Source organism: Dasypus novemcinctus, chromosome 7 (genome assembly GCF_030445035.2).
Source record: "Dasypus novemcinctus isolate mDasNov1 chromosome 7, mDasNov1.1.hap2, whole genome shotgun sequence".
NCBI classification, from domain to species: Eukaryota; Metazoa; Chordata; class Mammalia; order Cingulata; family Dasypodidae; genus Dasypus; species Dasypus novemcinctus.
Window position 1 is genome coordinate 112,822,420 of NC_080679.1, and position 24,560 is coordinate 112,846,979.

General features: G+C 38.3%; 1 protein-coding gene across 2 annotated transcripts in view; it reads right to left on the minus strand.

The window, feature by feature from the left end:
- The window catches only part of THSD7B (thrombospondin type 1 domain containing 7B), an 882,043-nt gene that overhangs the window by 251,021 nt on the left and 606,462 nt on the right, over positions 1-24,560 (minus strand). For both annotated transcript variants that reach the window (XM_058301029.1, XM_071216471.1), the window contains 2 exons: positions 10,207-10,401; positions 5,423-5,686 (listed from right to left, as the gene is read on the minus strand). In XM_058301029.1, coding sequence (XP_058157012.1) covers positions 5,423-5,686; positions 10,207-10,401 — 459 coding nt within the window. The remainder of the gene's footprint in view (positions 1-5,422; positions 5,687-10,206; positions 10,402-24,560) is intronic.

A 24,560-nucleotide genomic window follows, 5' to 3' on the forward strand; every position in this document is an offset into this window, starting at 1 on the left:
TAGATGAAATATTAATGAAGATAATTAGTCACTATCAAAATTAATCATAACCTGGTCAGTATCAGATAAAAAACAGATTTCATTTTTACTTTATAATTTGATGAATTAACATCTAGTCACACTTGGAAAATTATTGTTATGCATTCTTCCATTTTTTCAAAAGCACTGCTTGTCCACTTGTAGCAATGCAATTTTGTTTCCTCTAATCCCAAACTATTTATCAGGGCAAAATAAGACCAGGTGCCATCTGTTATTTGCTGACCACACATTACATACAGCAGTCCTCTCTATGGACTTGCCACTAAACACAGCTGTTCTGTCCAAAGGATGTACACACTTTTTCACAGGCATAGGTGTGTTGGCTCTTATGTCTAAACTAGTCCTTTCATTCATTCAGCCATTTATTGAGAGCCTGAAATGGGCCAGACCATGTATTAGGCATTGGGGATTGAGAGACAAACATGATTCAGTTCTGATGTCAATGAATTCTCAGTAGAGGAAGAGAATTAGAAATCTAAATGGAATTTTTTAAAAAGCAATATGTAGGCATCAGTGTAACAACAAGGAATCACTGGAATTCACAAGGATGGGTCCTTACCCATCCTGGGAATGAGAGTAGGGAGATGACCCCATTTGTGTCTCCCAAATGCAGATAGACGACAAAGCCCATGTAAGTAATCAAAAGAACAAAGCATTTACTTCTTATTAGGAGACCCAGATTGAGGATCTGTGACTCAGTTTGCCCATGATGAAAAAATAATTAATAGTGAGCTAATTCATGGATATTAAAAAAATACTACACCTTTATAAGTAACAACTAAAGTAACCTAGATAGAGTAGTGTAAATCATACCCCTAATGTTAACACAATGATATATTTTCACTTTCTATCTTGAAAATATTTTTAAAAGATGTACTGACAAAGAATCTTAACACAAATGTCACAGAAATAAGTCCATAGTAAATCTTCCAGAGACATACTTTATAATCAAAGACAGTAACACCTATATTAAAGGCTGTAAATACCTATATTGAAAAAGAAGAAAGTCTCTAATAAATAAACTAAACTTTTACCTTGAGAGAAACTAGAAAAACAAGAGCAAACTAAATCCAAAACAAATAGAAAAATCAAACAATAAAGTTTAAAGGCAAAAAAATGAAATACATAAAAGAAAAATCAATAAAGAAAATCAACAAAATCAAAATTGGTTGTTTGAAAAGATCAACAAAATTGACAATCTTTTAGATAGACTGACCAAGAAAAAAAGAGTGAATTCAAATTATTAAAATCAGAAATGAAATAGTAGATATCATTATCATCCTTACAAAACAAAAAGCATTTTAAGAGAATATTATGAGCAATTGTATGCCAACAAATTAGATACTCTAGAAGAAATGGACAAATTTCTAAAAAGATACAACTACCTAAACTGACTCTAGAAGAGACAGACAACTTGAATAACCCTATAAAAAGTAAAGAGAATGGATCACTAATCAAAGACTTTCCAATAAAGAAAAGCACAGGCCCTTCCATTCTTCACACTCTTCCAAAAAACAGAAGAGGTGGAAACATGTGCCAACTCATTTTATAAGGCCAGTATTATCCTGATACCAAAGCCACATTAAGACCTCACAAGAAAAAAAAAGAAATTATAGACCAACACTCTAATGAATATAGGTGAAAACAGCCTCAACAAAATACTAGTGAACAGAATCCAGCAACATATAGAAAGAACTATACACTATGACTAAGTGTGTTTTATCCCAGCAATGCAAGGTTGGTTGAAAATTTGAAAATTAGTCACCGAAATCTACCACATAAATAGAAAAAAGAACAAAACCAACATGATCACCTTAATAGATACATAAAAAAACATTTCACAAAATCTAACGCCCTTCCATGAAGGCAGCTTCCTTAACCTGATAAAAATCATCATCAACAACAAAAAAACAAAAACAAATTAAAACCTTCTCACACATAATGGTGAAAGACTAAATGCTTTCTCCCTAAGATCAGGATCAAGACAAGGATGTACACTCTCATCACTTGTATTCAACTTCATACTGGAGGTTCTAGCCAGGGCAACTAGGGGAAAAAAAGAAAAGAAAAGAAACAAACGCATCCAGATTGGAATGGAAAAAAACAAAGCTATCTCTATTTGTAGATGACATATTTCAGACATAGAAATTCCTAAGAAATTCTTTAAAAAAACATAGCTATTAGAACTAATACGTTCAGTAAGATTACAGGATACAAAATCATTTGACAAAAATCTATTGTACTTCTATACACTGGCAATGAGCAATACAAAAACAAAATTAAGAAAATTGCATTTACAGTAGCATTTAAAAGCATAAAATACTTAGGAATAAATTTAATAAAAGAAGTACAAGAATGGTACTGAAAGCCACAAAATATTATTGAAAGAAAAACATTCAAAAACCTGAATAAATGGAGAGATATTCCATGATCATGGACACAGAAGACTTAGTATTGTTAAGCTGGCAATAGTCCCCAAATTGATCTACATACTCAAAATAATCCCTATCAGAACCCCAAGTTTATTTTAAATTTAATATGGAAACACAAGGGACACAGAATAGTCAAAACAATCATGAAAAAAGAACAAAGTTGAAGAAAATATTCATATTTCCTGATTTCAAAATGTACTAAAAAGCAACAGTAATCAAGACAGTGTTGTAGGAAGCAGACTTGGCTCAACTGACAGAGCATCTGCCTACCACATAGGAGGTCCAAAGTTCAAACCCAGGGCCTCCTGACCTGTGTGGTGAGCTGGCCCATGCACAAGTGCTGCTGCATGCAAGGAGTGCCATGCCATGCAGGGGTATCCCCCACATAGGGGAGCCCCACGCTCAAGGAGTGTGCCCTGCAAGGAGAGCCGCCTCCGTGCAAAAAAAGTGAAGTCTGCCCAGGAGTGGCACTGCACACACGGAGAGCTGACGCATCTTGCTGCTGAGAATGTAAGCAGACAATTGGGGTGGGGGGGGTGGGGGATAAAAATAGATAAATACATAAATCTTTAAAAAAAAATAAAAAAGACGGTGTTGTACCGACACAAGGACAGATGTATGGCTCAAACAAATAGAATTTGAGAGTCCAGGAATAAGCCCTCACACTTACGGTGAATTTATTTTCAATAAGAATGTTCTAAGACATCTGGATATCCACAAGCAGACAAATGAAACTGGGCCCATCTCACAGCATACACAAAAATTAACTAAAAATGGATAAAAGACCTAAATGTAAGAGTTAAAATATAAAACTCTTAAAAGAAAACAGTTATAAATCTTCATAAGCTTGAGTTAGCAATGGTTTTTTTATATATGACAACAAAAGCTTAAGTGGCAAAAGAAAAAATAGATAAATTGGACTTCATCAAAATAAAATAACCTTTGGGGAAACGGACTTGGCCCAGTGGTTAGGGTATCCATCTACCACATGGGAGGTCCGCGGTTCAAACCCCGGACCTCCTTGACCCGTGTGGAGCTGGTCCATGCACAGTGCTGATGCGCGCAAGGAGTGCCCTACCACACAGGGGTGTCCCCCACGTAGGGGAGCCCCACGCGCAAGGAGTGCGCCCCGTAAGGAGAGCTGCCCAGCGGGAAGGAAAGTGCAGCCTGCCCAGGAATGGCGCCGCCCACACTTCCCGTGCCGCTGACGACAACAGAAGCGGACAAAGAAACAAGACGCAGCAAACAGACACAGAGAACAGACAACCGGGGGAGGGGGGGGGGATTAAATAAATAAATAAATAAATCTTAAAAAATAAAATAAAATAAAATAAAATAACCTTTGCACTTTAAGATACACCACCAAAAATAATGGGAGGAAATATTTGCAAATCAAATACCTGCATACAGAATATATAAAGAATTCTTACAACTCAGTAATAAAAAGACAACTCAGTTTTTAGAAATGGGTAAAAAATTTCTATACACATTTTGTTCAAAGAAGATACACAAATAGCCAATAAGCACAAGAGGATGTTCATCGTCATTATTCATTAAGAAAATGCAAATGAAAACCACAATGAGATTCCACTTCGTATCCACTGGGGTGACTATAATAAAAAAGACAGACAATACCAAGTGTTGGCAAGGATGTGGAAATATTGGATCTTTCATAAATTGCTGGTGGGATAGGAAACTGTTGCAGCTACTTTGGAAAATAGTATGGCAGTTCCTCAAAATGTTAAATATAGAGTTACAAAGTCACCCAGCAATTCCACTCCTAGATGAATACCCAAGAGAAATAAAAACATATACCTACACTAAAATTTGCACACAAATGTTAAAAGCAACATTATTCATAATATACAAAGAGTTGAAACAACACAAATGTCCATCAGCTGATGGATGGATAAACAAGATGGAGTTTACCTACACAATGGAATATTGTCCACCCCTCCCCAAATGAGTGAAGTACTAATACATGCAACAAAATGGATTAATTTTGAAAACATCTTGCTAAATGGAAGAGGTCAGACAAAAAAGGCCACATATTATTTGACTGTATTTACATGAACTTTTCAGAACAGGCAAATCCAGAGACAGAAAGTAGATTAGTGGTGACAAGGGAAATGGGGAGTGACAGCTAATGGGTAAGGGGTTTCTTTTTGGAGTGATAAAAATGTTCTCAAATTGGATAGTGGTGATGGTTGAATAACTCTGAATTACAAATTCTATAAGGGTAAATTTTGTGGTATGTGAATTATAAATCAATGAAACTATTATTAAAAATAAAAGGTAGTAAAAAAAGGGAAAATACGGCAGGAAATTGATAGGATTCATTTTAATTATTACTCTCAGCCTCCTCTAACAAGCTTCACCTCAATTCTATTAATCTTCATTCTTCTGTCTATTCACCCATATCTTTCAAATTCTCCCAAATAGGGTACAAAAAAGTTCCCCCCCTTATTTAATAACTCAAAAAATTATCCCAGTTGTTTGCCTAATTTCTACATTTCATTCTATTAATTTTGGAGTACTTACACATTGTATTATAAACAGTTAAAATCAACATTTTTAATGATGTTTGGCCAACTATATTAGAAGAAACTCAAGGTCTGACACCTTCTACTTATATCCTCAGGACACCGAAGAACACCATAAACTGTGTTCATAGGAGCAGAGTAACTGGGCTTACCACCAGCATAAAAAGAGCCTATAAACAAGGTAAAGTAGAGAGTGAGGTGAGTCAAGGCTCCAAAAGAATCACATTCTAGATCGTCATTGAGATCTGGATGTGTGCATTTCATAGTCCTATTTTATGAGAGGCAGTCTGCTACTGTCAAAGGAGAACTAAAACAATTACTTAAGGACAAAGCTTCTAATTCTCGACCTCAGACAACTTCTAGACTGTAAGTCAATGTTCTCATGTTACTCCTTACCCATCCCCTTACCAGAGCTGCTGCAGTGAGAGGGATCAACAGGTCTTCCATCTTTATCCGAGCAGGCTAGTGCTCGAAAGCGCACACCTTCTCCACATTCTTTGGTGTCTCCTTGGGCCCACAGTCCTCGCTGAGGCTCCCTCTTGCCTTCTGGAAGAATGCAATCTGACCAGTTTCCATAAGGTTGGGATATAAATATATCACAAGGACATCGTTCCGTTTCAACTAGAGGGTATGTGTCAGCATCCTGGCATTTCTCCTTCTTTCTGCTTTTCCCTGTTTCAGCAAGACATATTGATGCATTAATTTCATATCTGCTATTTTGATAAAAGCCACTCACATTATTTGTATTGCAGGCACTAAGAACATTAAACTGTAAATAAAATGAAACCTTTTATTTTAGTTTAGTTTTTTTTTTTTTTTTTTTGTCATGGAAATAAATCCTTGGAAAATGGAAGCGTTTCCCAGGACAACTGAAATTTGACAAACATCCATTGTTTCAAATGCCTAAACATCTCTTGATTTAGTCCATTTGTTTCCATTCCCACTAATACCACTTACATTTAGCTCCATCCCCCCATCTCCAGCCTATATCACTACCATAGCTTCCTTCAATATCCTGTTGCCACAATATGTCACTCTGGCCAAATTTTACCCTCACGTTGCAGTCAAAGCTAGCTTTCAAAGATATAAATAAGATCACATCATTCATCTACTTAAACCTCTTCAGTGATATTCTATCGAATGAAGTCCAGACTCCTTATCATGGTCCTCAAAGTTCCAAAGGATCTGGACCTTTAGCACCTGCCTACATAGTACCACTCTGCCTCTGGCATCTAACAATCCAGCCATACAAGCATCTTTCAGTGCCTAGAAATTACTCATTCACCTTCTCGGTTCTGCATAGGACTACTACTGAAAATTTCACCAGTTCTTCCCATGTGCCTTAGTTTATTTAATTCCTATTTGTCCTCCAGGTCCAAGCTAAGGGGGTACTTCCTCCAGAGAGCCTTCCTGGAACCTATTTTCCTATATCCTTTCTGGACTTGCATGGTAGTCAGAAATACAGCTCCCCAAGGATGCCCAATACTAATCTCTTAAACCTCTAAATATGTTTATCTTACATGGCAAAAGGAACTTTGCTGATGTGATGAAGGGCATGAACTCTAAGATGGGGAGATTAACCAAGATTATCCACATAAATCCCAACCTAATCTGGTGGGTGCTTAAAATCAGAGAAACTTTTCAGACTGAGTAAAGAATTAGAGTGCGACATGATTTTGAAAGAATGGTCAGAGAGATGCAACTCTTGTTGGCTTTATAGATGGAGGAATGAAGCCATAAACCAATGAATGTGGGTGGTCTCCAAAAGCTTAAAAGGGCAAGAAAAGAGATTTCCCTTGGGGCCTCCAGAAAGGAACACAGTGCTCTTGCATCTTTATTCTACCCAGTGAGACACATGTCAATCTTCTGACCTATGAAATTGTAAGAGAATAGATTTGTGTTTTTAAGTCACCAAGTTTGTGGTAGTTTGTTACAGCAGCTGTAGGAAACTAATACTGCACCCAGTACACCACCTACTGTAGCAGATATCGCACTGTATGGTAACTGTCCACAGTACAAATCTAGCTATAGCTCCCATTAGATTGTAAGTTAGGTTAGGTTAGACTCATGTTCATTACCTCGTGGTATTATCAAAGCCAAGCACACTTAGGTGGTCAACAAAAGTGTTTACTGAATAATTGAGAAAAGGATATTGAAAATAAGAAGGGAGGAAGGAAGAAATAGGAACGGTTAAAAGAGAAAGAGAGAGCTGGAAAGAGAAAATGTACACCTCCAAGGCAACTGAAAGTTACCAGCAGAATGAGTATTCTATACAAATATATGCTATCTCTATATTTGTGATATCCTTCTTATTTACATGACATCCCTGTTTGAAGAGAGATTCTGAGCAAGTTAGTTAATCCAGAAATGGTTCTCCCAATAAGAAACAAATTATCAGTAGTCTTCTACTTTGATTACATTCTAATAAAAATCAGCAATTATCTTTTGATTCAGAACCAGCTAATGCTAAAAAATTTATCTGTAGTACAACTCAAAAGAACATATAACTTTTTCCCTTAAGTCAGAAGGAAATTTGTGGCTGATCCTACAAAAATATGACTACTAGGGAATATTAAGTACATGTGTATATGTGTATACATAAAAATATGTAACATGTTACCTAGTTATTTTGATTATATATACATGTATGTGTGTGTATACATACATCAAAAATACATCAGTTTATATAAAATAATCTTAGTAGATTTTCTATTTAATGGATTATTTTTAGTACTGTGTAAAAAACAAACCAGTCTAAAACCTTTGATGATCTTTAGTGGTGATTTTGGTATAATGCATACAACACCCAGATAGTGAATTAAGAGCTCTTATGAAAAATGGAAAAAAAAAAACAGAAACAAAAACAAAAACCCTAGATGGCCCAGCTCTCCAATGGAGCAGCTTGCATGTTATGTCTATGTGCTTGTGTATGTGTGTGTGTGATAAAGAGAGAGTCATGGGAAGTAGACTTGGCTCAATGGATAGAGTGTCTGCTTACCACATGGGAGCTCCATGGTTCAAATCCAGGGCCTCCTTGACCTGTGTGATGAGCTGGCCCACAAGCAGTGCTGATGTGTGCAAGGAGTGCCCTGCCACGCAAGGGTGACCCCGCGTAAGGGAGTCCCACATGCAAGGAGTGTGCCCCATAAAGGAGAGCTGCCCAGCATGAAAGAAAAGTTCAGCCTGCCCAGGAGTGGCAGCTGCACACACGGAGAGCTGATGTAGCAAGATGACACAGCAAAAAGATACAGATTCCCCGTGCTACTGACAAGAACAGAAGCGGACACAGAAGAACACACAGCGAATGGACACAGAGAGCAGAGAGTGAGCACAAACAACGAAGGGGGGGGGGGCAAGTGTCACAAGGTTTTAAAGTCTGAGTCCATGCTTTTTACTTCGAGTCATGTTAGAGATTGCTTATTCAATTCACTATAAAATTACATGGAAAGAAGCAAAATACAAGCATTATTTCAATAAAAATAAGCCTTGAAAAGTGGAAAAAAATTCACCACTGTTTTTTTTTTTGATAGTGAAACTAAATGATGCATTTGACTAACTTTTTTTTCAACTTGTGCTTCATGAAACTGACCAATTGTTTTGGTGTCAACTAGACATAAAAACATGCAAAAATCAATTAGCCACCTAAAAGCACAGCGGTTAAAAATTTAGAAAGGAATTCTAAACTGTTTTTTAGTATGGGTAATTATTGGGTTAGAGTTTGTAGAAAAATATACAAGAGATCTTTAATATTTACATAAAAAGCACAATTTAAAAAGTCGAATTCATTAAACTTTTAACAGTTCATAGCACAAACTCCCCTGGTTAAAAAATGAATAAATATCCTAAATTTTTCAATATTTCCCCATTATTCAAAATATTATTAACAAACCTTCAAGAAAAAGTAAAAAAAAAACTTACCTCCAATTATAAACTTTCTTTTCCTTTATTGGAAATCTCTCTCATCTCAAAGATATAGACAGAGTTGCTAAGATAGTGGTTTGTGAAACATAATGTTTTTTGTAACATTATGTGCAAACAAAGCTTCACTAATTTGCCCTCTGAACTTGAATATAGTCCTTCCTACACATTCTATCCCATTATACTGGTTTTCTCTAAGAAATGTCCTTTATCTTAGAAACAATGTTGCATAAAATTAAATATGCCTATATTTTTGTAGAAGAGAGAGCACAAAGTATACATATTTTATTTTATGTCTGCATTTAAGATTATACTTTTAACCTATCCTTGGGAATGGCCATCCCCCAGTTTGTGTGTAGGAATCCTGTTGAAGGCACTAGTTGATTTAGGAAATATAATAATATGAGTTAAATTTAAATCGTAATATTATAAGTAATGCATGCAAAGAAAATCAACACTTCAACTGCTCATGAGAACTACTCGTCATTAGTGCTTAATTCTTCAGAGAGGTCAATGTTAATCTCATTATCTCATGATTATTTTAGCATTTTTCCTTTGGTTCTCCATTCCCTGAATTAAGTTTTCTACATATATAAATACACATAAAGTTAAGCGAAGTTGCTGCATATTTATTTGAACAAGTAGTAAAATATACTACTGCATCAATTATTTTTACATTGTAAGCAAAACAAAACAAAACTGCTTTAGGACCTGATTTAAACCATTAATTGCTTCAATTCCCATTAAAATCTGAAGACATGAATGAAACCATTAATAATAATTAATAATATACTGTAAAAGCAGAATGTATTTGTAATATTAATTTTGCTGCACACTACTAAAATTTTCAAATGTCAAACTACTTATAAGGTAATGGCAAGAAGCAACGATACAGGTTAGATCTGCCTTTGATGGTCTTTCCAAAGCAATGACTATTGGCTTTAGGCTTGCTGAGATGGTGGCATGGCAAAACACCAGAAACTTTGCCATTAATTCCTCCCAGAAAATTTGATAAATAATCTCTTATGATTATAAAGATTATAAAACTATATAGAGAGAAACTTTATAGCTATAAAATGGTTCACATCTTTCACTCATTCTACAAGTATTAATTGGGTACACATTATGTGCCAGGCTCCATCCTAGTTACTGAGGATACATCATGGGTGGATGGGGAAACCTGACAAAACTTCCTGTCCTGGAGCTGACATTCTGGATGGGAGGTTCAGTGGTTAACAACTCTCTGAAGCCAAGAGGCATAAGGCCTGGCTTACCTGTGAGCTGCCGCCGTCTGCTCCGGGTTGATTCACAGTTTGTCGAGCAGGGTGTGAACTTGGACCAGGCAGTAAAGGAGCAGTCATCGCGGCATGGCACCGTGCATTCTTGCACAAGGGGAGGCATGCCACTTACCCGCTTGAGGCATTCTGTCATTTCTGCTGCCTGGTTATCATCAGAGACACATGAGACAGCTTAAAAAAAAAAGCACAGGACCTTTTGTCATTATTTTTATTAAATCAGCCAGCTGTTGGGTTTTTCACAAAATAGCAGCATCCCTAAATGCTTGAAAATTTGGTTATTACTGTGATTATAAAAGGTGTTCAACATTCTAACCTTATTTCTTTCTGGAAATTTAAATTTTTATTGTTGCTATCGAAGTGGAGGATTTAATTGGTTTCATTATTAATCCCAACCCTGCACTGACGGCAACCAAACCAACTCCTAGTAATTTGTTTCATGTGCTGCTCATGAGCATCCAACCTCTAGGGATGATATAAAACTAGGAAAGAGAATCTGTAAGAGAGAATAAGATGGGGACCAAAAAAACCAAAAAAAGAAAAGGCAAAAAATTTTACAAATCGTTTGAACTTTCCCTAGGTGTGATACTTGTTTGTTTCCTTGTTTAAATGGCACTTACGGAAGTGTTCACAATTTCACTTATAATTAGTATTTAAGATGAAATTTCTGCTGTCTAGAAACCATTATTTTTCTTTTATGAAAGAAACAGTTAAAACTTTTAAACCATTTTTTTTTGTCAAGCACAGGCATGATTTATAGATAATTCTCATTACAAACATCCTGCCAGTTGCAGACAACTCTTCAAATTTTCTCTCACTTACATTTTCAACTAGAATGTCCTTAGTCATGCTGTAAAATAACAAATAACTCTGGGTAACACATTTCTGAAATTTTGCTTAATTTTTACATTTGATTCTTTGAACTAATGTCATTTATTTTATTTAATCCTGAATGCATGATACTTTTGTGTACCTTTTATTCACCCTGATTAATTATGGACTCTCTGAGGATGTATTCCCTACACCAGAAGTTCTCAACCTCCACACTGTTGACATTTTACATTAGACAATTTTGTGCGTGTTTGAGGGTCTGTCTTGAACACTGAAGGACATTTAGCAGCATCCTTGGCCTGGCCTCTACCTATTTGAAGCCAAGTAGTGCCATTTCCCAGTTGTGACCATCAAAAATATCTCCAGAAATTGCCAAATGTCCTCTGAGGGGGATTGGGGGTAAACTCAGGCCCAGCTGAGAACTACTGCTGGATTGATTCCTAACCATGGGTGTCTAGGTGAATACACAGAGCCCATCGCATTACTCCACACCTATATATCAGCAGCTCTGGGGAGAAATTCAGGGGTGGTTGTGTCGCTAATACCCCAGGTGATTCTAATCCAGCAAGTACACTGACCACCCACATTTGGCATGGTCCCTTAGGACTAGTGTGTGTTAATGCATATTTACTAAGTCTATTGCCCTAAAGAATTAATTGAAAACTTAGGGTCATTTTCATTACAGCTTTTTAAAATCTACCGTATCACAGGGAATAAAGAGAACCCAGCTTAGGTTCAATGATAAAAGCCCTTTTTTAAAACATCAATAATATAAGGCAAGTGTACACAGGCTCCCTTTCAGTTGTGCATTCCTCTTCTATTCAAAATGCCTTTCTTTATTCTGAGAGTAACAGAGAGCAAGTATATCTGATACCATAAATCTATCTCTGTTAGAACTGGTGCAAGCCAAACCTATGTACTGTTTTAGGACTGAGGACTTAGCTAAAATGGCAAGAATGCACACACAATCTTTCCCAGTTTGTACATCTGTTTCATGGCAGGTGGAGCTATTCATTCAATTTGATTTTTTCTCACTTTTTTGTTTTTGTTTTATCCACATCCTGGGACAAAATCCATCATACAACGAGCCAACATCACCTGCATTTTCTTTGCGGGGACTATTACAACCATTAATGATGAATACTGCAATATACTTTATCTTACATAGAGTACAAGCAAATGTTACTTGAATAGCCTGTTTAGATCATCAATTTGGAGTCAATTTAAAGGACTTTTAACTTGCCAAGTTAATTTTTTTTCAAGATAACAATGCTGAATAACACAAAAGACAAATTTTAAAATACCTTTTAAAGCATTGCTATTTGAAATTTAAGCCTCTAGAGGTATACAAATGAGGGTTTTTGACAATAAATTATTTCAAAGTGTTTTTATTCTCTATCACTTCTTTTGAACAAGTCTAGAAATTGAAAGCTATGAAAAATACAAACTCAATGATAATTTGAAGTTTCATAAACTATTGATCTAAATTAGAATACTCTCATATGAAATCCTACATTGTAAACTTGAGCTTCTTATCATTAATACAGGAAAGTGCAAGCAAGAAAGAATAGCTGCAGCATATGATGGAAATCACAGACATTGTAGGCAAATGGCATGAGTGCAAATTCGAACACCAAATACCTGGGAGTTTTTGAACTGGGATAAGTTATCTAAACCTTTAATGCTTGGGCTCCTCGTCTTTAAAATGGGGGTAATAAGAGCAACTAGATTAAAGAATTGTGAGAATTCTTAAAACAGTGTGTAGCACATGTTAATGGCTCAATAAAAGCAATTATTATCCTTTATACTTGTTTTTAAATACAAGCAGAGCTGATGGTTTGCCCAGCAGGTATTCAGGTAAACACTCTTGTGCTCCATGCCACATCTCTTCCTTGGTCGTCCTTGGAACCTGAAGGGTCAAGTTGAGGATAAAACCTGGGCTAAATCTTCACCTGATTTTGGTGCTATATTACAATCACCATCAATCACCCCATTCATCAGCTCTGCCTTAAAGACAATCACTGCCTTAACAGGGTGGTGTGGAGTAAATCAGCTCCGTCCGTTTGTAGGCTCTGGTATAGCCTAATCTAACAGCCTAATCTGGCGGTCTCTAAGGGCTGCGGGCTACACGCAAAGCCGTGGTGTGAAGCTGGGCAGCAGCCACAGCAGCCTGAGGCCCGCCGCTCTGTGTGCCCACTGATGGTATCTTCTTGGTGACCCAGGATAAGAGGCGACTAACACACTACAGATCACGTGCTAGTCAGTTTAGGTCAAGAGTCATGGTTTTCAGACTTCTTCAGGTTCAGGATTCTAAATTCTTTTCAAGTATGAAAACACGAACAAGTTAAATGAAACAATTTCCTTCTTGGGAGGGCTCTGTTATACAAGAAATCATTTCATTAATAAGCATTCACTGAATGACTGTGCTGAACTACACTAGAGGGTAGGGGAATACTACAGAAATAGCAAGCATGACTGGAAAACCAGCAAAGGAAACAAAGCAATTACACAAGGGAAATGAAAATCATTTAATGCAAATGGGGAACACCAAGAGCCAGAGGTTCAACCTAATTCAGAGGCCTTTCCATTGTGCAACTCAGGGGCAGAGGATATTTATATAATGTGTAAGTTCTTCATAACCCACAACAGAGTCCTGTAACCAACATAAAGGGTAAGTAGTCTCCTTAAGTCAGAGAACTTCTTTTCAGGAATAAATCAGAGGTAGCAGAATATACAAATCAAACTGTAAGGTTTGGTGTTGGAGAGAACTAAGATAGACTATCTCTTCATTTACTGTTTCCTGGGGTAAGTTAAGTAAACTCTCTTCAGGCTCAATTTATTCACTCAGTAAACGAGGATAGCAATACATACATACATTGTCCGATTTTTGGATGGTTAAATAAATCAATTCAGATGAAATACCCAGCACAGGACCAAGCATTAATAATACATTAGCAAAGGTGCTGTGATAATTACCTATTATGAGGAATGCTGCTGAAAATCGAATGTAAGAAAGAAGGATCTGCCATCACCCGGATCAGTTCTTGTTTCAGGAAGGATTTTACAAATTCTATACACTCTCTTGAACATTAAAGACATGAGCCTCCCTTCAACTTCAATGTTGAGGTCAGCAGGTTTGCTCCAACACTGCACTGCCCTGCCTCTCTCTAGGATATTCATCTGTTGTATTTCCAAGTGCTGCTCTATGAATTCTGCTTAGTGTCCAACAAAATTAGGCTTATATGCTACCTATAAGAGCCCAATTCAATGGAAAGTCAGAGACTGAAAACTATGAGCTGGTGGCAGTTCTTTCCAGAAGCACCTTAAAAAAATTGAACAATGAATTTTTAAGAGGAGAGTGAACATTTGCACACCAGCATTCTGGTCATCTTTTCTTCTTTACAGACCAGTTACTGAGGTGGTTGGATCCTTCAGAAATAAGTACCATGCCCCTCTTCTAAAGCTGAACTCATGAAGATTTATCATCTGAGCAAGCTATAGAGACCTTTCAGATTGTTAGAAAAGGGCTTCATTACTGATCAGAAGAGGTATGAACATAAGACACAGGAACTAGCTTCTGCCCAATGATGAGGAGTAAACTCTATTAAGATCACCCTCTCTATACTTTTATGGTGCCCTAGACACTAGACTTTGCAAATCTACCTAGACTTTCATTACCCAAATCTTCAGCCCTAATAGACCTTACTTACTTCATCCATCCAGTCATCCATATATTCAACCACCCAAAGACTTGGTCAGAAATGATATATAAGGTGCAGTGTATGGTTATAAATGCCATTTGCGTGTGTGTACACATACGTGTGTGAGTGCACACAAACCAGTAATATAGCTATACATAAATGAAAAATCCATCTTCCAGAGGCAATGGTGATGGCAGCAGGCAGGCAGGCAGATAATGAAAGCACAATATTATAGGGTTTCCGAATGATGATAGCCCATGGGAAAACATGGCATAGAAGGGAAAAGTAGGTACTTCAATATTGAACATAAGGGATATGTAATAGGCAGGCAGGCAAAAATAAGCCATCACAAAGAATTTATCTGTCCGCCATCTGCCATTTAGTTGAGTTCTGAGCCCTGAGCCCTTCGGATCATAGCAAATCACTTGCAGCCCACAATCTAGAGAAAATATTTCGCTTTTAGTACTGTCTTTTTCTTTTCAGCATCTCCATATTAGGCATTCATACCTACAAGTGTGCTAGCTGACCACTGCATTGTTTCTTCAGGGGAATATGGTGCTGTAACTACACCTTCTCTAAGAGACCAATAAAGAGAATCTCAAGTGTTTCAGGTATTGTGCTATATCACAGGGAGAGTCGCTCTTCATAAGGAAAGGGTGGGAACATTTACTTCTGACTCTTCCTATCATATATCTTTATCTAAACTGAGGTATTTCAAGGATTAATGGTTAATTTTATTCCATTGATTGAATTAGGAGTATTAGGGTCTTTTCTGGGGGAAAACTTTACTCCCAGATATTACTCCAAGTAACTCTAGAAGGTCCCCCTTGTTTTGCATTGTTTGGATCAGCTATTTGAAAAATCTCTGGACATAAAATGCTCAGAGATGCTACCTGGGCCAGCTAGCATCCTTGGTCAGGAATGATGGAGAAGTAGGGGTCTGGAACCAGCCACACAAATAAGAGCTCTGGTACAAAAGCAGTCACCTGGCAGTGGCTGTGGGAGGGTGACCTGGAACTCTCCAAAACCCTCCTTGATGCCTAGGGCCACACCTTCTTATTCATAGTGCCCAGTAAAGGGCATAACATATATAATTGAGCTCAACAGCTTCCTATTTCTCTTAATTACTGTATAGGATGAGCCTTGATAGACAGGCACCAAAATGGGGAGGTTGGGAGTGAGAAGAAATGTTACCAATATCTTTGGCCTATTATCTGATTCTTTTTAATGCCATCAGCATGAAAAGGAATACCCTGACAAGAAATGTAAAATTATCTGAGAATTTAGCAAAAGATATAAAGCAAGGACCTGTATGAATTCTCAGCAGGTTTCAAGTTATTGTTTTAAAGAACTGCCATTAATGTGGAATGGCCAGGAAGCCTTCTTGGGGTTAAGTGATGGCTAACATGAGCAGATTACTAACAATTGCTAAATGGTTGATCTTTCTGCCCCATCACCTCTAAAATCTCAGTCAGATGCACTGTGATAAGTTTTCTTCCTTTCAATTATGATATGAGAAGGGCAGGAGTTACTGGCCTTATAAGAAATGGTAATATTCTGCCACAGAGGACTAAATAAGTGATTGAGGCTGCTACTTCAGATTTGTCAGTGCTCATCACCTTCACCAAGGACACTCAAACTACTTTCCCAAAGTTGCTTTGACCACAGTTCAACTCTAATAGATGAAGGAAAAAGGTGGAAATAATCTCTTTCAAGAGATCGTGATTTGCAGGAAATGGAGGTGACATACTAGAAAACTAGAAAATCTGTCAGCTTGCTGTCCTGCAATAGTGAACTGCTTCAGTCCAGGTCCAGGGCTCAATTTTAAGGCACATCAAGGAACTGCAAGTGCAGGCAGCAACTGCTCAGCTCAACAAACATATATGCAATGTGCTCTGGACGTGAGGCTCTGCACTAGAGGCCTGAGGTGCAGAGGTGGATGAAATATCCTCCAAGGAATAGGGTGTTGCAAGAGCACATGCTGGGCCTCAACCACCAGGCAGCTGAGATGTCTTCCCCCAAGCAGTGGTACACGATGGATGCACAGCAGGAGGGATCCATGGTAAACAGCATGAGCTGGGCCAGGGGCTTGGAAGACTATAATGCAGGTGCAGAGACACAAGTCATGTGCTGGGCTGACTTCATGACCTTGCTAGTCACTCCAATAGGACCCTATCCCTCCCCTTTGATAAGACTTGTATCACTTCTAATTACATGTTGAACATCTGAGTAGGGAGGGTGCAGTGCTAGAATACAAGAGTATGTCACATACTACCAATCTAAAGAGTTATAAATTGAAATTTAAATTAACAAACATGTCGTAAAATCAGTACTAGTCTCCTATCTTCATATATATCTATGTATGTATATTTACACTGACTTCAACAGCTAGATTCCCAAAGAGAATTCTAAAGCAACTTGGAATTTCAGGCTGCACAGCACTGGGGTGGTCAGCCCTGGCCCTGGGAAGGAACACAGCTGGAAGAAGTCCAGAGAAGGTCCCTTTTAGGAATAGAGGCCAGGGCAGGGCACCTCTGGCTAAGTCTAATGGCAGAACTGCACTACACTCAAATTATTTCATTATGGACTGAGGTCATCTTCCTTAGGAAATTGCACCCTGCTAGGTAATCAGGAAACTTAAAAATGCCAATGAATGCTCTTGGTTTTGGTCCTTTACTGAGTTTCCTTTCTGGTTAAAACAATTATTTTCAGGTAAATATGCAACCGCTTCCTCTCTTCTCTTTCCCAAGATGGCATCTGGTTATATTTGGAAGCCAGTAGGGGTCTTGCATCTGCATGAAGATCCTTCTAAAGCAATCTGGAGCTCCAGCAGACCCCCTACCCCCAATGATAGTAACGTTTATCCACTCAGTCACTGTTTGCTATGGTGACATCTACTGCCAAAGTCTCAGGCTGAAGAACTCACAGTTGATGGTCCTCCGATGACATGGTTCTACCTGTCTTGGTGCCTGCTGGTGTGGAGTAACCTCCTGCTGTGGTGCAGGTTAATGCTCATGTGATCAGTGGTCCAGGAAGTTCAGTGTAGTTTCTGCTCTTAAGCCTACCAAACAGCTCCTTCCACAGCCTCCTCACAGCATGTGGGAACTTCTGGAGAGTCTGTGGCATGGGAACCTCAGGGAAGGTCCTCCTACTTAATTATCCCAGGCTACAGATTTTATTTGGAGGGGACTCATCCCATAGACTGGGGGCCTTCTGCAGGGCAGTCTCTTTCCAGGTGCTTAAAAGACATGGAAGAGAAACCCTCTTTTGCCTTAGCCAGCTCCCCTCCCCCTCCTCTAGCACATCAGCGCTGAGGCAGGGGAAGCCGTGGCACATGACATTTCTGCTCTGCTTTCCCCTCCTCAGTCTCTTCTCTTTTCCTTCCCATCATATACCCTGGCAGGAAGAGGCTTTTCATTCTTTCTCTTTGAAAGGGGCTTTTCCTGCAACACATCCATCTCTTGAGGTGGTATCTGTCTTGTCTTTTACCCTGAAGCCATAATAGAAGACAGGATGCAGAGAGAGGAATCTGATTGGATTAGAGATATGAATCAAAAGACACTTAAAAATAATTAAGCCTGCTGTACATGCTTCAACACTAGACTTGGAGGCCCAGGAGAGCTGAATCTGTGACTGGTTTACTGATGTGTCTCTAATAAGTGACTGGCACACATTAGGATTCACTAAATATTTTAGGGTCCACTAAATATTTGACAACACCTCAAACCCTTTGGTCATTTAGTATAAGGAAGGCTCCACAAGGTTTTTTGTTTGTTTTGAATGTTTATTATTTCCTGACTGTATTAGTTTCTTGTTGCTGCAGTAACAAATTACCACAAGCTTAGTGGCTTAAAACAATGCATATTTATTTTCTTACAGCTCTGGAGGCCAGAAGTCTGAAATCAGTTCCACTGAGCTAAATAAAGCCAAGGTGCTGGCAGCGTTTGTTCTTCCTGGAGGATCCAGGGAAGAATTCTTTTCCTTACTCTTTCCAGCTTCCTGAGTTTCCAAGGTCAGAGCTCTTGACTCATGACTTCTGCCATCCATCTTCAAAGCCAGCAATGTAGCATCTTCAAATTTCATTCTGTCTGCTTCCATCATCATCTCATCTTCTGCCTGAATGTGACTCCTACTGTGTCCCTATTATAAAGTTGGTTGTGATTTTATTGGGCCAACCTGGATAGTTCAGGAAACTCTCCCCATCTCCAGAGCATTAACTTAATCACATCTGCAAAGTCACTTTTGCCATGTAAGGTAACATTCACAGGTTCCAGCAATTAGGACTTGACATCTGGAGGTGGGAGGGGATTATTCAGCCTACTGCACAGGGTCAAGATATCTGTACCTACCTCTGAGGCATTGCTTTATCTGCCAGGATAAGTACCAGCCTACCTCATCCACTTCCAATAATAGAAAGAAAAGAAGGTTGGTACCATCATCTTTAGCATGACTTCCCCATTTCCTGCTCCCACAGCACATTTGTTTTGCTTTGTTTTAATTCTTGGGTTTTTCATCACCCAGCCTGATTAACCTCAGCCACCCAACCTACCTCTACAATTCTCCCCATGAACTGTTGGGGTGTCCTTAGGGAAAACAGATGGGAAGGCTTACTTCTTATTCTAAACTAAACATAATTAATAATAAGCAGCTACTTTAAACAATTTCCCAAAGACAAGTACTAATATTTGGGTTAAGTCTGAACTAATGAAAATTGCATAGCTACTTTCCCCCATCCAACTAACAAGTTCAACTTTTGACTGAATGAATGAATGAGGGCAAAACCTCAAGGTAAGTATTGGTACTGAGAAGGGGGTGAAAAGAGTTAGAAGGGATAGAAAGTATTACATCCTGGAAAAGAAGGCTAACTCTATGCTCGTTTTCAGAGCAAGCACTTCTTGTCAATCCTACTGTATTAGGCTGTCAAAAGGGTGCTGATGCAAAGTATCAGAAATTTGTTGGCTTTATAAAGGGTATTTATTTGGGGTAAAAGCTTAAAGTCACAAGGTCATGGAATGTCCACCTCAAGGTACCATAAGAGGTGTTTTCTCACCAAAGTTAGCTGCCACATATTGAAGCAAGATGGTGAACTGTCTCTCCCTGGTGTCTCAGGGCTTCCTATATCAGTCTTTAGCATAGGGCTCATTTCTTTCTAGACCTTTTCAGTTGCTCTATTCTCTTCAGCTGCAAACTATCAGGTTAACGGCTCATCTCTCCCTAGGGTCCCAGGATCAAACATGACAGAATTCTATCTCTCCTTGTATGTCTTCCTGAGTGAGTGTCCATTTATTTTAGCCCATCAAGGGGGTAGAGACTCAACCTGAGTCATGCCCTACTGAAGGGGTCAAATCAAAAACCCTAAATTGATTTTATCAAATGAATGTAAAACCCTTGTATTTAATACAATCAGGGGTATCACACCCAGAGATATAGATGAGTTTACAAACATCTTTCTCTTTTAGGGATTCATAAATAATCTCTAGCTGCCATACCTACTAAGAGACCTGTACTTTGAACTAACTATCCAACTCATTGGCAACACTGACCCACTCCCATATTCTACTCCATGTCCAACAGCTCGAAAGTCTTCCAGGCTTGTCTGTGCCTAGCAACTCCGGTTGCAGGGTGGGGGAAGAGGGCCCTAATGCTCTCCATGAGTAGCTACTGCTGGTGTGGGGCAGGGGCAAGATACTTAGAAGAAGGAGAAGCAAGGAAGGTTTCTCCCTAGCCTGCCACTTCTAAAGCATAGAAGCTGCAATGGGGTCTTCCCTGCCTGAGCAGAATCAAGCCAACTTCCCCAATAAAGGAACAAACAAGGCCATTCCTCTGTGGACTTCAACCACCTAAGTGGACCCAACATACCCCTCCATAGCAGGACAATGTCCTAACAGTTCCACTTCTGTAACATTTGTTAAGTAGTGGAGAAGGCATTTTTACCTATTATTCAAGTAAATCAATTTGAAATTTAGAGCCACTTCTTGCCACATCTCAGAAGCTTCCATTATTTGATCTCTCCCTGTGCAGTGCACAGTGTGTGGAGCACAGGATTTGGAGGCCTCATTTTTCAAAACTAGTGGTTGAGGAACTTGTGGACTTATTACATGCTGACTGACATATATGCAACTTTAGAGTGGAACAGCATGAGTTGTAGAAATTGAATTAAACAATAAACCTGTAATTGCTTGTTAGGGTGCTTTAATTGACTCTTAAGTACCATATGCAAAGCTGCCTGACTGCAGGAGCCCAATTATAAGCTTGCTTATAGAAAGATACAACTCATTTTGCACATTGGAAATACATTCCCCAGTTATTGTTGCCCTCTCAGAAAAGAAGAATTTTCAAATAAATAAGAAATGCTTAGTAAGTTAATAATGTATACTTAACCCCTAAATAACATTAAAGATCTTTATTCAAGTTCTAATATAAGATCAGAAAATGCATAGCTGAAAAATTCCCATTCAATTCACTCCAAGGCCTTCATTAAGCACTGTGAAACATGCTGTGTTGCCAACTAACCAAAAAAACATATATAGATAGGGCTCTCTGTTTCAAGATACGTGCTTCCTATCTGGAAAACACTAGCAAGAATAAGCAGTTCATGGGAAGAAAACAACTAAAATAAAATTACAATCAATTTATAAATTATATCTAAACATTAGCCAATAGAGGTGAGAGTCATGGAGAAGAAAAGAATATGACTTCCACTCAACCTGCTGACCTGGGGTAGCAAATTCTGGAAAGGGCATGCCGGGAATTAGTCAAGTTACCTAACCATGGTGGGAAGCAAAGTGATCGGGAATGGATTTAAACCTTGGGAAGTGGGTATGGGGTGGGAAACATAGAAGATCACGTCTGACTTCCTAGGCAAGTCAGGAAATCAGGAGGCTCCAGGTAAGTAAGAATAAAGACCTTTGGAAAAGTAGAGTGGAGAAGAAGTAATCACTAGAAACTCTAAGTCCAAGGAAAAAAAGCATTAAATTGTCTTTCTCTAGGGAAAAATGTATCTCACATATGTTAACATGAAAACAAGTGGATTTAGACTTGCTGTAGACCTCTAGTAATCTCTATCAGCCACCATGAAACCACTCAAAGAAGACACATACATATAGTAAAAAGCTTGCTAACTCAGCAGCAAAACAAGTACCTTAGTTCCCAACCACTCTGTAGCAGTTTGATATAGTCAGAACTCCAAAAATAGATATTGGATTATGTTTGTGAGCTGGTCTGTCTAAAGTTTCACAATTACTTAATTAAATTGTGATTAGGGCTTTGATTGGGCCACATCAGGAGGGCATTGAGTCCTCAACCTCTTGGTGGGTAGGGACTCACAGATAAAAGACATGGCAAAAGAAGAGAGCTGGGGTTTTGATGTTGGAGTTTTGATGCTGGAGTTTCGAGCTGAAGCCCTGGGAAGTAAGCACACAAAGGAGCTTGGTTGTGAGGAAAGAGGAGCAAGCCCCCAGAAGGGAGGAACTCAGAGCATGGAGAGAAGCAAGCCCCGGAAAGGGAGAAACCCAGGAAGCCTGAACCCTAGAAGACGTTGGCAGTCATCTTGCTCCACCACAGGGCAAAAGAATTTGGTGAGGGAAGTAACTTATGTTTTATGGCCTGGTAACTGTAAGCTTTGACCCCAAATAAATGCTCTTTATAAAAACCAGCTGATTTCTGGTATTTTGCATTAGCACCTCTTTGGCTGACTAAAACACACTCCCTCCCTTAAACTAAACCAAATAAATATATACTCTTAATAGTAGCAGAGGGTATATTAGGGAAATTCAGCTTCAAGGGAAGTTCCGTAGCCACTCTTTCCATGTAGATTGACTCTCTGAGCCCTTCTTCCTATAGAGAAATAGTAAAGCCTTTGTTGAAGAAAACCATGATAAATGCATATAAATCATAATATTCAGCAAGATATTTGGCAGTCGTCATTCTAACAGCATTTTAAATTAAGTCATTGGCAGTGTATATGAAGGAACCCTCATTCCAGCCAAACTTTCTTATAGATTGGCGATTATCTCTCTGGTTTTACAGCACCTTACAGTAGTTCCATTGTCTCATTTAACTTTCTTACATTAAAAACAATTCATGGGGAATAATTATTAATATGTACAGGGTTTCTTTGAGGGGTGATGAAACTATTCTGGAATTTTTATAGTGGTGATGGTCGTAGAACTCTGAATATACTAAAAACCACCGAATTGTATACTTTATTTTTTTTAAGATTTATTTATTCCTGCCCTCCTTGCAACTTGTACTTGCTGTCTGCTCTCTGTGTCCATTTGCTGCGTATTCTTCTATGTCTGCTTGCCTTCTCATCTTCTCTTTAGGAGGCACTGGGAGGTGATCCTAGGATCTTCCAATGAGGGAGAGAGGCACTCAATCCCTGAGCCACCTCAGTTCCCTGGTTTGTAGTATCTCTCATTGTCTCCTCTGAGTCTCTTTTTTGTTGTGTCATCTTGTTGCATCAGTTCTCTGCACAGGTCAGATTTCTGTGTGGGCCAGATCACTGCATGGGCCAGCTTACCTTCATCAGGAGGCCCCAGGAATCAAACCTGGGACTTCCTATATGGTAGACAGGAGCCTAATTGCTTGAGCCACATCCATTTCCCAAATTGTACACCTGAAGAGGTAAAATTTACGGCATGTGGAGAATATATCAATAATGCTGTAATAAGCAGTTTTAAATGCATAATTTAAATATTCTGAATTTCAAACAAATAAATGCAACATATAGGAATTTTAGTAAAAGAGTTCAGAAGTCATGTCACAAATTCACATCAAGTAAACACTGCATTTCCAGAGAGGCTGGGAATGATAAGTATTATCCAGTTAGCAGACATTATTCTCCCAGAAGTTATGCTGAAAATAATTTATATTAACTTCATAAATAAGGGTGTGCCCATAAATAGGGATTTTATCATTAACATAGTTGTTTTTTTCCACATGCTTCTTACTAGAAAAGTTTTGTTTATTTTACATTTCTTTCCTCCATCAAGGGAAAAAAAGACATTCACTTAGACTTCCCATGGTGTCACATATACCAAAACAAAATTCTGTAGAGGACTATTTGGTAGGATACAGTCAGTTCAACTATGAAACATTACAGTGATAGAAGACAGAATTTCTGCTCTAGCCCTGGTAATCTACACAGAACACCCAACTTCAATTATATGAGAAAAAATAAAACCTGAATATATCAATATAAATGAACTACCTGCATTTGACTGTATTTAGAATACATAAGCATTGCATGGAGGTTAGAGGTAATATTTTACCATATTGTTAAAAAATGGCAGCTAAGAAATTGTCTAACTCCCCTTATAAATGTGCTTGTTATTTATTTATTTGTATTTCCTTCTTTCCATATCATGGCCTAATTAGAGGTGAAAAATAATGATGAGACACTTCCTACTATTTCCCAGTCATTTTTTCTCAGATTCCTTCAGAAATATGTTCCCCATCTATACTCTGTGTCTTATGATGGATGAAGTCTTCAATTCAAATTTTATGAAAGTTTTGACATTTAATGTAGTTGAGAAAAAATGCACACACACTTCATTCTACAGACTACTGTCTATAACTAATGTGTTAGAAGCTTTATGCTCCTCAGACCCTTATTTTATATACATGTACAAGGAAAATGTACATTTGGCAGGTGTGAAAGAATAAATATGCTAATTTGCACACTGCTTGTGAACGGTGATTCATCTCCTTTTTGACGGAATGCGGCAGTATTTACTACATGCGTTTCACCTACATCTCTTCAAACAGCTGTTGTGCAACTAACTTCCAAATCAGGGGAAA